Source organism: Maniola jurtina, chromosome 4 (assembly GCF_905333055.1).
Source record: "Maniola jurtina chromosome 4, ilManJurt1.1, whole genome shotgun sequence".
In the NCBI taxonomy this organism is placed as follows: domain Eukaryota; kingdom Metazoa; phylum Arthropoda; class Insecta; order Lepidoptera; family Nymphalidae; genus Maniola; species Maniola jurtina.
The window spans coordinates 8,023,910-8,037,060 of record NC_060032.1 but is presented as its reverse complement, the minus strand read 5'-3'; the positions used below and the strand labels follow the sequence as shown (position 1 = coordinate 8,037,060).

The 13,151-nt window shown below is 36.1% G+C and overlaps 2 protein-coding genes across 2 annotated transcripts in view; one reads left to right on the top strand and one right to left on the bottom strand.

The window, feature by feature from the left end:
• Positions 1–13,151, bottom strand: part of LOC123864435 (pseudouridine-metabolizing bifunctional protein C1861.05) — a 154,060-nt gene that overhangs the window by 115,804 nt on the left and 25,105 nt on the right. The window contains exons 2-7 of the mRNA XM_045904854.1: positions 9,006–9,259; positions 8,399–8,621; positions 4,466–4,599; positions 4,139–4,340; positions 2,422–2,553; positions 1,650–1,933 (exon numbers count right to left, since the gene is read on the bottom strand). Of these exons, the coding sequence (XP_045760810.1) occupies positions 1,650–1,933; positions 2,422–2,553; positions 4,139–4,340; positions 4,466–4,599; positions 8,399–8,621; positions 9,006–9,230 (1,200 nt within the window). The 5' untranslated portion in view covers positions 9,231–9,259. The remainder of the gene's footprint in view (positions 1–1,649; positions 1,934–2,421; positions 2,554–4,138; positions 4,341–4,465; positions 4,600–8,398; positions 8,622–9,005; positions 9,260–13,151) is intronic.
• LOC123864434 (EF-hand domain-containing protein 1-like) overlaps positions 11,616–13,151 on the top strand; it is an 80,683-nt gene continuing 79,147 nt past the window's right edge. Inside the window, exon 1 of the mRNA XM_045904853.1 lies at positions 11,616–11,648. The gene's annotated coding sequence lies outside the window, so the exon portion shown is untranslated. The remainder of the gene's footprint in view (positions 11,649–13,151) is intronic.

Genomic DNA, 13,151 nt, shown 5'->3' with positions numbered 1-13,151 from the left:
ACAAAAATCCGTTAGAGGACATAGGTAGCGTGTTTTCTGAGGTTATTTACTACCTAAATTGCCAAAATTTGCACAACAATCCAACTATCCATAGTTACGGAGGTAGTTCGATGTTCCTCGAGGCAATTAACCGGCATACGGGAACTAGGCCAAACCGCCTTTGACTTTGTAGATACACCATTATTTAAGGCTATATTTTAGAAAGCAAACTCTAGAAGTCTTCTAATGTAAATTTTAAGCTAAAGACGGGAAAACAGCAACTATGTAAGTATGTTTTACTAAGAGTTACAAAAATTACGCTTATCTTTATGATGTACTTAGCAACCATGCGTTAGTAAACTTTAATAAGCTATGTAGTAACCTCTTTCTTTTCACGATCCTCATTGTGGAGGGATTTGATCCCTTTCAATAATCAAGTAATATTAGGCGACTTATTGGGGATAATAATACCACACTGGAGAGTAAAGAGTAGACATTCCTTACTTTGTGATAATATGGTAGGTTCTCCAACTTTTCTTACCATTGTTAAAAGAAAATTCTGATTCCGGCAATACTGTACTTACTCTGTAGGCAATGCTAGAGCTTTATTGAAACCTCTAAACAACAGCATTAAAGCAATATAAGGGAGAAAGGGAGCCATTTCGGGAATAGGTTTCATAACAGCTAACGACAGTTACAAAAACTACGCAAATCTTAAAGGACAAATGAGAAAAGTTGGAGCAATTTGTAAGTTGGCTAAATTGATTATACGTAGTGTGCTAAGGAACTAAATAGGTAGGCAAGCGGTGTGTTCTGAATGTCTGAAGCATAAATGCCGGGGCGGTATCGGCAGCAAAGGGTTGGTGCTTCGACGGTTTGGGTAATTTTTCGGGTTCTGTATCTCAAAAAGAAAAAAGGAACCCTTATAAAATTACTTTGTTGTAGGTCTGTCTGTCTGTTGTGTCTGTCTGTCTGTCGTGTCTGACAAGAAAAGGGGATCAAAACCTATAGGGTACTTCCCGTTGACCTAGAATTATGAAATTAGGCAGGCAGGTAGGTCTTTATAGCACAAGTAAAGAAAAAGATCCGAAAACCGTGAATTTCTGGTTACCTATATCACAAGAAAAATTAAAATATGTTCACGAAGAAATAATAAGTTTACTAATTTTTAGAGCCTCGATAGCTCAACGGTTGAGGAGCGGACAGAATTCCGAAAGGTTGGCGGTTCAAACCCTATCCGTTGCACTATTGTTGTACCCACTCCTAGCACAAGCTTAACGCTTAGTTGGAGGGGATGATACTGCCATTGGCGCAATTAAAGTGCCATAAGCCTACTTTGTCGTTTGTAAGTTTACAAATTACGATAAACCAAATTAAAGAATTTCGCGGGCAAACCCGTCGCATCCACCAGTGGATGGGCAGTGAAAAGGTAGCATACAGACATATTTTCACATAATTATAATATTAGTAGTTAGTACCTACTAATATTATAAATGTACCTACCTACATGTACTTACTAAGTAGTTGGTACATACGTATGTAATATGATTTTGGATAAAACTTCTTCCGATTACAATTTTCCAAACACATTTTAATGTACAAAATTCGTCCAATTACCTACATATCTATGCCTACAGTTATATTACAGGCATAACTGTCTGAAAACTCACCTGAACGGATTCTTCTGTCACTCTGTATGTCCTGTCGACGTTGGCTCCACCGATAACGAGCACGTCGCCTCCTAAATCATTATATTTTATCATATTTTCTTCTCCTTTGATACCCACAGCGCACGAAGTATGGAACCGTCTCGAAGAATTCGTCGTACATTTCCCCGGGCTCTTTGAGACCCCGATATTAAAAGCGTTCTCTAAATTGTCAACATTCCTCAGTTTTTGAAATTGGACGGCAATATCGGCGCCGACTTTAGCATTGTTCTTTATGAGCGCGATGTCTGGGAGTCATTAAGGGAAAAAATTGCGGCAATTAGCTTTACTGGTATCATTTTAGGAGCATTTATGTTTCTACACGTTAAATTTACTGCTGGCATTCGTTAGGAGCGGGTCAAGATTGTAATTAAAGATTTTTAATGGCCCAAGAAATTGTTTCTTATTATATTAAAGCGTCTTTCCTTATAATTGTATTTTATTGTTTCATTTCTGAATCCTTATGTCCTCCAACACTTCATACAAGCGACTTGATTTAAATAATTCTTCTATAGACAAGGGCAGAGGTATATTTATATCAAGTAAGGAGGAGTTTCGTTTGTTTAAAAAGTAGTAGTCAATAGCATTTTTTGCTACGATGCGATGCCATTGATACCGTATCGCTCTTATAAGTACATGATGTAACGTCCAAAATCTTACGAGAAGAACTCATGTAAGTATATCGTGAAATAACAGTTACGGTTTTTTGGTAAAAATTGTAAGTTCAAAAGGATACTGGCATCAAGCGATGCACCACCCGTTGCTGTAGACACTGCAGCCAAAAGGAATGGAGTTACTTCTTTGCCTGTAATTCCTTGTTTACTGGCTTCAACTAATGCGTTTTGGATAGCTGTTTCAATGACTTTACCTGTGCAAACGGGAATAAATCCTTTAAATATCATAAAAGTTTTTGTGGCCTATTAAAATGATTAAATACTTTGAGGAAACTGAAGAAATCCTCTCTGTTATCGAAACTTGATGTATGTTATCCAATTAGAATTCAATAAGAAAATGCTCGTACATTTATACACCGTTGCGGTAATTTACTTCAAAGGAGACCTTTAAATGCCACCACATTATATTATACCTACTCTACCTTTCCCCAAAGGTCTTTTTTTTAAAGGGTACGATCGTAAGAACGCCATTGAGCTTGTGTCGTATGCAAAAAGGTATAGAATGTATGCAAATAGCAAACTGGTACGCTCGGATAATATGATATGCAAATTATGACACTCTTTTTTGTTATACATTTTTAATTTGCATATCTTTTTCATTACTTTGGGTTAACTTTTATGAAACTCTTTGCTTTCAACCAATATTAGTTTTGTTGTAATCTTTTTAAATGAGATATTATAATGTTATTGATACCACCAACATAAAACTGATTCCCCTCTATCTAAAAATATTTTCGTAGACCGTCTTCAAAAACCACTACAAATTAAAAACTATCTTTTATTGGCCTACTTCCAAAAAGGCGGTTCTCAATTCGGTTCGGTTTTTTTTAATGTATGTACACAATTTTTTTTCTACACGTATACAAACAGTAATATTATGCTGAAGCGAGGCGAGTGTTACACATTGATTTCTAGTTTCTTTTTATCATCATCAACTGCAGTTCCTGAATCTGCACGGTATAGAATTAGAAGTGCTGTATCCTGCATCATCAGGATTCCGGAGTTGGTACTTGTAGTTCAATCATGAAGTCGTAACTTGGTACCTACCAATATAATTATCTACAGTTGCTGAATCTCCAAACTTAGGTGGGCAAAAATCGGCAGTATAGTCAGATTAAAGATCCAAAACTAATTATGAGACCATCTCGCGATCCTCTGTTCAGTAAAGAAAATTACATATTGCAAATCAGTTTACAAATATCGGAGATATCGGTGTACTATCGGTGTCGGTGTGCATAAGCACACACCGACATAGAAAGCAAACGCAACGAATTGAGACACTTCCCCTTTTTGAAAATCGATTAACAAGTGTAAATTAAAAATTTATAACACCCCCGACGATCCAAAGTATTTGAGTTTTCCAAAACATTATTTTCAAATAAATAATTATGTATTTAGGCAACGTCCATCTTGACAGCTTGACATTTGTCTATTGACATAATATTATGAACCTAACGGTTATCTAACCTTCTTTTCTACAAGAAAACTATAAAAGAGCTGATAACTCTTAAACGGCTGAACCAATTTTTTTAGATTATAGCTAAGAACACTCTCGATCAAGCCACCTTTCAAACAAAAAAAACTAAATTAAAATCGGTTCATTCGTTTAGGCGCTACGATGCCACAGACAGATACACAGATACACAGACACACAGATACACAGACACACAGATACACAGACACACAGATACACAGATACACACGTCAAACTTATAACACCCCTCTTTTTGGGTCGGGGGTTAAAAATGATACGTTTTAAGATAATAAACATATACTCACTGTCCATTGCGTATTTTTCAGGCACTGGTACAGCAATAACTATACCAGAAGAGAGACGTAACTGCCGCGCAGCATACAAAATTCGAGCTGCGTGTAGAGCATCGGTCACGCGGTTAGGCGCGTGATATCCTGAAGACGTGGTGTAAAATGCTGGAAAATCGTTGGACTCGCCAAAAGAACACACTGTCACTCCTTGAGTTTCCTGTCGTAAAAAATTCAAGCTGAGCTTTATTTATTAACTAAGTAGCTATTTAACAACCACAAAAAAGGTTCAAAAAATTGTGTTGTTAAACATACTATAGACCGCACGTCTACGCTTACACTTACCAAAAACTCGAGTGTTCGTCCAATATCTAGAATTGACTTGACACCGCTGCATACGACCAATGTCTTGCAGCGCCCCAGCTCAGTGAGATCTGCTGACACGTCCATTGTGTGTTCACCTTCACGATGCACACCACCTGGCGAATTGTTTCAAATCATAGCAATCTTCGGTATACTGACTTTGAACTGGGTAGATAAGTTCTAAACATTCAAACAATCACATTATAGCAGTTGTACAATAACTATACTATATGATATGACTATGAATAATTGAACGAGAGAAGACAACTGTTTCGATGAACTTCCTGAATAATTTCTCAGGCGAAAACAGTTTTTCGTTGAATGTAAATGTTAATCGAAGCTTACAAATCTCTTTCGTTGTATTAAAATGATGCCCGCGGTTTTTAAAAATAAAACCGCTAAGTACTAAGATAACCTTGGTACAGAAAACGTTACTTACGAGTAAATACATTTAATTCAAGTTGCTAGATCCGTTTCTGAGAAACCTTGTAAAGTATAGATAAAAGAAACTGTGAATGTCGACATACTTATTTGATCGACATGTCAATATAGTCGCACGAAACGTTTTCGTTCACGTTCATGATACGAACAGCTGAGGTGTGTCTTCCGTGCTTCCTCTAACATGTATACCCTAAATATCTTAGAAGCAAGAGTGAATAGGCATCTTCTAGGCAAGGGCGCTCCAATGTAGACCTCATCAATGCTTTTTATTAAGCACTATCGACCCGTCTAGGCTTCGCACGCATAGCTTATTACAATTTTCGTAGGCATTTTTTTTTTGATAATAAAACATAGCCTATGTCACTCAGGAGTAATACAGCTTTTTACTGGTGAAAGAATTTTCAAAATCGGTTCAGTAGTTCAAACGATTACTTACTACAAACAAACTTACAAATATTACCGCTTTATAATATTATTATAGATGATCAATCAATCAATCAATCATTTATTTGCAGTAAATGTAGGTTCACAAAGGTCTTAAAATTAATTACATACATTTCCACATTTTCCATGCAATGACGTTGCAAATATATTATACCTGCAATAAAACTTCATTATATTGTCGACAATACTACTACTGATAATCATATTATTATTTTGATATTGAATCGTTAATGCCTATAAAGTTATATAAAATAATAGAATGATTGTCGTCCTATCCAGACCTATCTTTCAATAAAAATGATAATATATTATGTAGGTACTCTTATAAAGTATAGGATATATACATTTATGGAGATTATAACTAATAACAAAGGCAGGACAGGCGAGAGCGGAAGGAAGAACGGTCCGGTGCCCGCGACTACCTACTCGTAACTCCGGCTTAAGTTAGCTGTGGCTTTGCCATTCAAATTGAATACATTTTCAGTGTACTTGTTTGAAATAAACCTAACAGGCTCTTTTGAATTTTATATTTTCTGTAAACTGGCATTCGGGTGAAAGTTGCGGTTTAATAGCTCGTTCACACAGGCTGCGTAAGCGTTGCGTAAACGTAGACGTAGCGCGTACCATTGCGTTGTGATGTACAGAACTGTACGAAACATGGCACACCGCTTACGTAAAGCGTGGACGTATGCGTAACCCGGTGTGTTAGGAGTATACTCGCGTCACTACGCACGTGTCACGTGTACGTGCTTGGTGTAAGTCGGCCTTAAGTCAGATGGTACCAGTTTAGTTTTGTTATAGCGCTAAAGTAATATTAGTAATAAGGCGAATAAACAACTTAGGTATAATTAGCGATATGAGTTCAAACCATGTTCAAACATTTTGCGCATCGATCGATCGATAAAATAAATGTCTCTATCCATTCATACCTTAGCACTTCTTTCCTTATTACAAAACTGTTTCAGCTATTTGACATAATTAAGTTAACTTGAACAAATTAAACATTCATTAGTTTTTAATTAAATTATTTGTCGAGACTCGAGAGTAAGGCCGCGCTATTTAAAAGTAAAAGCGTAGTGTTTGAAAACCTATTTCCATTTAAAATACTAAATTGAAAATAGAACGAATATATTACGTTTTAAATTAAATACCGCATCAAAAATTAATACAATTAATAGTTTAATTTTAATTAGAGCATAGGTGGGTAGAATAAATTATTTGCGGAGAGGTGAAACTATTCCATAAAATTTTAATTACAGGCAAACCGCATATAACATTGTACAAAATACGTAAGCATTCCACGGTAAGTTCAATTATCCGCTGCCGTATGGACTATGGTGGAATGCTCGTGAATTTTAGCACGAATGAATTCACTAGCAAGCACCGCATTCAATTAGAGCGCACGAGCTGCGTGATGAATGAGTGATGAAATTAATAACAAATTCCACGCGACCTCCAATTCCAATATCAACCCGCAAAATCTCGTGAGTAAACTGCGAACATACTTCCAATACGGCTCGCATAAATCTTAGACCAATTTGTTTACAGAATTACTGTGGACTCTGCGGTTTGAGGATTTGGAATATTTCATCGCGTTGCGTAACGAACAATAACTTTTTAATGACTTTTGTGGGATGTTGGCACTAATATATTATCCGCCTTGTTAACAAAAATCCTAGGTTATGTTTCAACTTATTGTTGATATTACACTTTACAAGCTACTCCGTAGGATATCGACCTTGCAAATAATTATGTACTCACACAGACCACGAGACAAAACTCTATACTTGCTTGGGTGAATATATATTCAATACGTAAGGACTTCATGAGACAAATAGACTAAGAGTTTAACATAAAATACAAATCAAAGGATCTTGATATAATTAGCAAACAACTTTCGCATGTAGGCCCGCACTTACCGAAAGCTTTGAGCCAACGCCAACTTTTTATACATAAAGGGATTTCACCGATAAAATTATACGGTACAGCGCCCTAGCTGTCTCCTCGCATCCAATATGTCATATTCTTGATACAGCGTAGACCTACTACAACATAAGCAATGCTTCTGTGTTACTTACTAAGTAAAAATTGTATTTAAGATTTATTTTATTTTATTTGGCAAGTTAGCCCTCGACTGCAATTTCACCTGGTGGTATCTAATGAAGACACAGTCTAAAATGGAAGCAGGCTAACGGGGTAGAGGAATGGTAATTTTATTAGGGTTGTATATCTATCGGTTTTTACCGAACACAAAAACGTAAATCGATTGCCGGGTAAAAATGGTAACTAGCCTAAGCCAAAATCTCTCACCAAACAAGACCTGATTCAATTTAGAAATTATAAATTCGGTCGATCCCCTAGAAATTAGAATTGCAGATATAAATTTTATAGACAGCAATAGCCACTGAAGTAAATCTGCATAATAAACTAGTTATGATTGTTAAGCTCTACGCTTCGTAGACTCGTAGCTCTTCCGCTACAACGCAGTTAACAGCTACAAATAACAACACATTTATCCCAGAGCAATCTTAAAATACTTATTGCTTTCATAAAATTCGGTCAGTATTGTCCTCTGACTATTATGCAATGTAATGAACCAGATAATTTCAGGAATTAAGATTTAAAAATAAATTTCAATATAGGGGTTATTTCGAACAGTGTGTGTAGCCAGTGATAACACATGGACTTGAGACATGGTCGCTACCTAAGGGCCTCATATAAGAATGCTCGGAGTCACTCAGTAGACTCCGAGCATTCTGTACTGACTCTGACTCACTCAGTACGGTTGAAACTCTACGTTGTCAAATCAGAAATGTGGAGTTGGGGTAACCAGAGTAACTGACAACGATTTGCGAAGCTGAAGTGGCAATGGGCAGGGCACAGAGCTAAACAAGTGTAAATTAGAAATTTATAACACCCCCGACAAGTGAAGGTTACTGTAACTAGAAAAGAGCTGATAACTTTTAAACGGCTGAATCGATTTTCTTGGATTATAGCTAAGAACACTCTCGATGATGAAAGGTTACTTACCAATGCCACCAGTCACAAATACTGGTATATCAGCTAGTTCAGTTGCAATGATAGTGCCGGCTACAGTAGTGGCACCGTCTTGCTGTCCTGCCATGATGGGTGCCAGGTCCCTCCTCGATGCCTTGATAACACCTTTGGCTTTTGCAAGATACTCCAGTTGTTCCTTTGTTAGGCCTACTGTTAGCACGCCTTTTAGAATTGCGATTGTTGCAGGCGTAGCTCCCTGAAATATAAAACTACTGTTAAAGACTAATTCTGACGCAAAAAAAATATATTTCCAACAAATCTATGTTAAACCAGTTAGTACATCGTTCGTTTGACATGACCACTATGTTTTTAAGCATACTCGAAGAGTTCTACTCAAAGTTAAGTAAATACCGCGCTACTATCTGGATGTATGTATGTATTTTATTCCGAGTCGCTACGAGCTTGGTTGTCATACTCTACGTATTTGTCTTCACGTCTTAATAAATGAAAGTATGATCTTTGCATATCTGGGGTTTCATAATATCTTTGGACATGGTATGAGTACCATAATCAATAACAAGTTATTCTCCTTAATTGACAGTGAAGTATAGTTAATAGTTATACTTTTCAAAAAACTTACCTGGTTTCGAATAATGTCTTCAACCTCACGAGCTGTCTCCAAATTTTTCGGATAAGGCATCCCGTGGGTAATAATCGTCGATTCTAGCGCAACTATTGGCGTTCCGTCCGCTTTTGCTCGGCGTACGTCCTCGGAATACACAAGGGGCAGAGCCGAATAGCGTCGCGTATGACGAGAAAATCCAGTCAGCTGTAGTCTCGACATAATTCCCAATAGACGCGACATCTTGATATTATTACAAACTTGACAGGTCACTGTGAAAAGATTTTTATAGCAATATGTAGCATATTATAATATTTAAGTTACCACGAGTCCTCTAGGACCTCACTTAATGTTTGTTTGTCAGTGTGTTACCCGGGCCTAAATTGATATAAAGGAATTACTGCATATATAGCTATTTATAAATTAATAGTTGATGCCCTTGACGCCATCCGCGTGGATTTAGGTTGAAACTCCTGTGCAAACACTTTGATTTTTGGGGACAAAATTTGTCTATGTCCATATGCAAGCTATCCCTGTACCAAATTTCATCAAATTTGGATAAACGGATGGGCCGTGAAAAGTTGGCTGACAGGCACACATACAGACACAATAATTAGTATGGATAATTGTTGGATCTATCGGGATAGCCATATCAGGATTCAAATAAAACTTATGAGCTAAAATCTTGTCATACTAGGTTTTTACTGAAACCAAACTAGTTGCCAGGAAACTAGACGCTTTAGTTTTACAAACAGTAAAATTGTATTTATACAACAGAGATAAAAATAGAAAGACTTTTATTCATGTAAACTTTTACTTGTTCGTTCGAATCGAGAGGTGACTCTACATTGGTCTATTCTAAATTCAATTGTAATATCAGCCTAAAATATATACATATATTGTATAATGCTACCTGAATAAATTTACTTATATATTATAGGTACAATACAACTTTCATAATATCTGTACCTAAATCTTCTGTACTAGCCAGCTGTTAACGTTTATTCCATTTGTCTGTTAGTCATAAATCTTTTTATGTAAATATTTGTTTATGTATGAATGTTGTTGGTGAGTCAAATAAAATAAATATAATATCTCTTAATAATTTTACATCCATACTAATTAAAGTGAAAAATAATTAATCACTTAAAAAAAAAATTATTCTTAACTTAAGTTTTTAACGGAGCATCAATAAATTACTCATTCCAACTGAGCACCTATTATAGAAGATAACAAAAGAAGTATTTGTTAAAAGAATCTTGATTATTAAAGTAAGGTAGACTTTAGAAATGATTTATACCTATAAATTACGTGACTCAACTGAATATCGATGAATTATAGCGGCCATTTAGTGCTCTACTGCTCTTTAAAACTAAGTACCTACCTAAAAATTAATACCAGTCTACTATAGGTCATATTTCACTAAAACTGCTGAGTTTGCTCATCAACTCACCAGAGCGTTTGCCGAGGCTTTGCCACTGACGAACGCCTCTTAAAAGAATAGCACTAAAAATAGAACGAGCACGAAATGATGCCTTTGTAGCAAAAATAAACAACAATAATAAAATTCTTTAGATAAACGTGTTGTAAAATAAAAGCCAGGTGGCAAAGCTTCTTTATTGACAACTAATAACTACTTAGCCTATAAATTCTTGGTTAAACTGTCGTTAGTACACAAAAATTGTATCCTTGATAAGGATAGTATTAATCTAAATTCAATATGACAATTACAAATATGTGATAGCGTTCAGTCGTGAAAGCAGCTTTTAGCAATTTGTTCACAGGATATTCGGCTCTCAACCAACACAAAGATACAACATTGCTACTAAAAAAAACTCAGTGATAGAGGAATGTGTAATATTAACCTTTATTACATTAAGCATGAAGTTTAAAGTCGCTTGAAAAAAAAACAGGATGAACTGGTAGTGAATTGGCGGAGTTTTTTAGCCCTGTCATCCTTTCCAGCATTTTTTTTCATTGTATTTTATCCATAACGAACTCGTTGAAGGGAAAAAGAATGAAAAATTTACTGAAGGGGAAAAGCAAATCCAATTGTATTAACTTTGAACCTTTAAGTAAGTATGTCTGTAAAATAAAAGCGGTGATAGCCTAGTCGTAAGTCGTCGGCTTCCTTGTCAGGGGGTCGCCGATTCGATTCTGAGCACGCACTTGAACTTTTCGGAGCGAATGTATATTTTAAGCAATTTAATAACTTGCTATAACAATGAAGGAAAACATCGTGAGGAAACATGTATATGCTTGAGAGCGCTCCATAAATGTTCTCAAAGGTGTTTGAAGTCTGCCGATCCGCAGATGGCCAACGTGGTAGACTACGGCTTAATCCTTCTCATTCAATAATAATATTAATTAATCAAACTATTAAAGCATTATCAAAAGGCTATGATGAACGCAACGTTAATAAACCAAACCTCTTTTACAAGGATATCATGGATATCGATAACTCAGCAAGGAGTCTTGGCAACCCAAGTGGCAACCAATAGCGTCATCTCTAAGCAACCAAATTGTTTATTTTTGACAATATTTGACTAATCTGCCAAACAAACAATGATTCAGAGCTTGAGACATATTAATTATTATTTTATGATTGGTGTACTTGCTTTTATTTTATAGCAAAATATTACTTTTATAATCCTATTTTTGGTAAGTCATCAATTATCACTTTACTTATACTTATAGTAATATAATGTATCAATGTATATATTTAACAGGGCTCTCTCCGTCACTCGTTTCCACTCGTTTCATACAATCGTAGTTCCAATTTCATTTGAATATTAAGCAACCAAAGTCCATGAAATTTTGCAGACATATTCTAGAAACTAATATCTGTGTCTGTGGTGTTTTAGATTTTTCTAAAAATATGTAGTTTTAAAATTACAGGGGCTCAAAGATTTGTATGAAAATTTTTAAGACCGCGTAACTTTGAAACCGAATATTTTAACAGAAATCTGGAAAACCACAGACATAGATATTAGTTTCTAGAATATGTCTGCAAAATTTCATGGACTTTGGTTGCTTAATATTCAAATGAAATTGGAACTACGATTGTATGAAACGAGTGACGGAGTGAGCCCTCTTATAGATCGTTTTCTCGTCCCATGGTCCCATCTATATATATTTTTTTCTTACAGTAACAACTCGGTTCAACTTTAATTTTCACCAAAAAAATTATTATTAGTACTTTGGACCTATGTATTTTAACGTACCATTAAACTAGATAGCCATTAGACCCACGTCAGTTTAAAATATTGTATAGTTCAATTCAATCCTCAACCTGATAGATCCTGATAAATGGGGCCATGAGGCGAACCTAGCCATGCACGATTCGGAGCCTCATTCGGAACAGTGCGTTTAGTGGACGAGCAGATCAAGCTAAAGCTTGACATTCATTTTGCTATTACGAAATTGAGGACGTCTCCTAAATACTTGTATAAATGGAAGTTTCAGTTACTTAAGGAATGCTCTTGCCAAGTTTGCATTTTGGTTTAGCAATTTGGCATTGTCCACTGATTTAAATTGCACAAGTTTCTCAAATGTTCGGCGTGAAATTTTAGTTATATTGTTCTGAAAATCCATACTAATATCCATACTAATATTATAAATGCGAAAGTGTGTCTGTCTGTCTGTCTATCTGTCTGTCTGTCTGTCTGCTACCTTTTCAGGGCCCAACAGTTTAACTGACTTTGACGAAATTTGGTACAGAGTTAGCTTATATCCCGGGGACATAGGCTATTTTTTATCCCGGAAAATCAATGAGTTCCCACGGGATTCCTAAATACCCATCTGCTTAACCGATTTGCATGAAATTTGGAACAGAGGTAGTTTGGGTCCCTGCAATTGACATAGGCAACTTTTTGTCCCGGAAAATCAAACAGTTCCCATGGGATCTTTAAAAACCGAAATACACGCGGACCAAGTCGCGGGCAATCTCTAGTACATAATATTATTATCACAATGTAGAACGCTAATGCTATTCCGATAATAATCGGACATTATGTTTTATAATTGGCGTTAAAGTAGGTACGTTGACACATTGGCTCCGTGTCGTATCAGTGAGACAGCATCAGGACCGGGAACCGAGTCACATTTTCGTTTCGTTGACCGTGGAGACCTTGGACTCATGAGTCTTAGTGCTGATTTTATGCG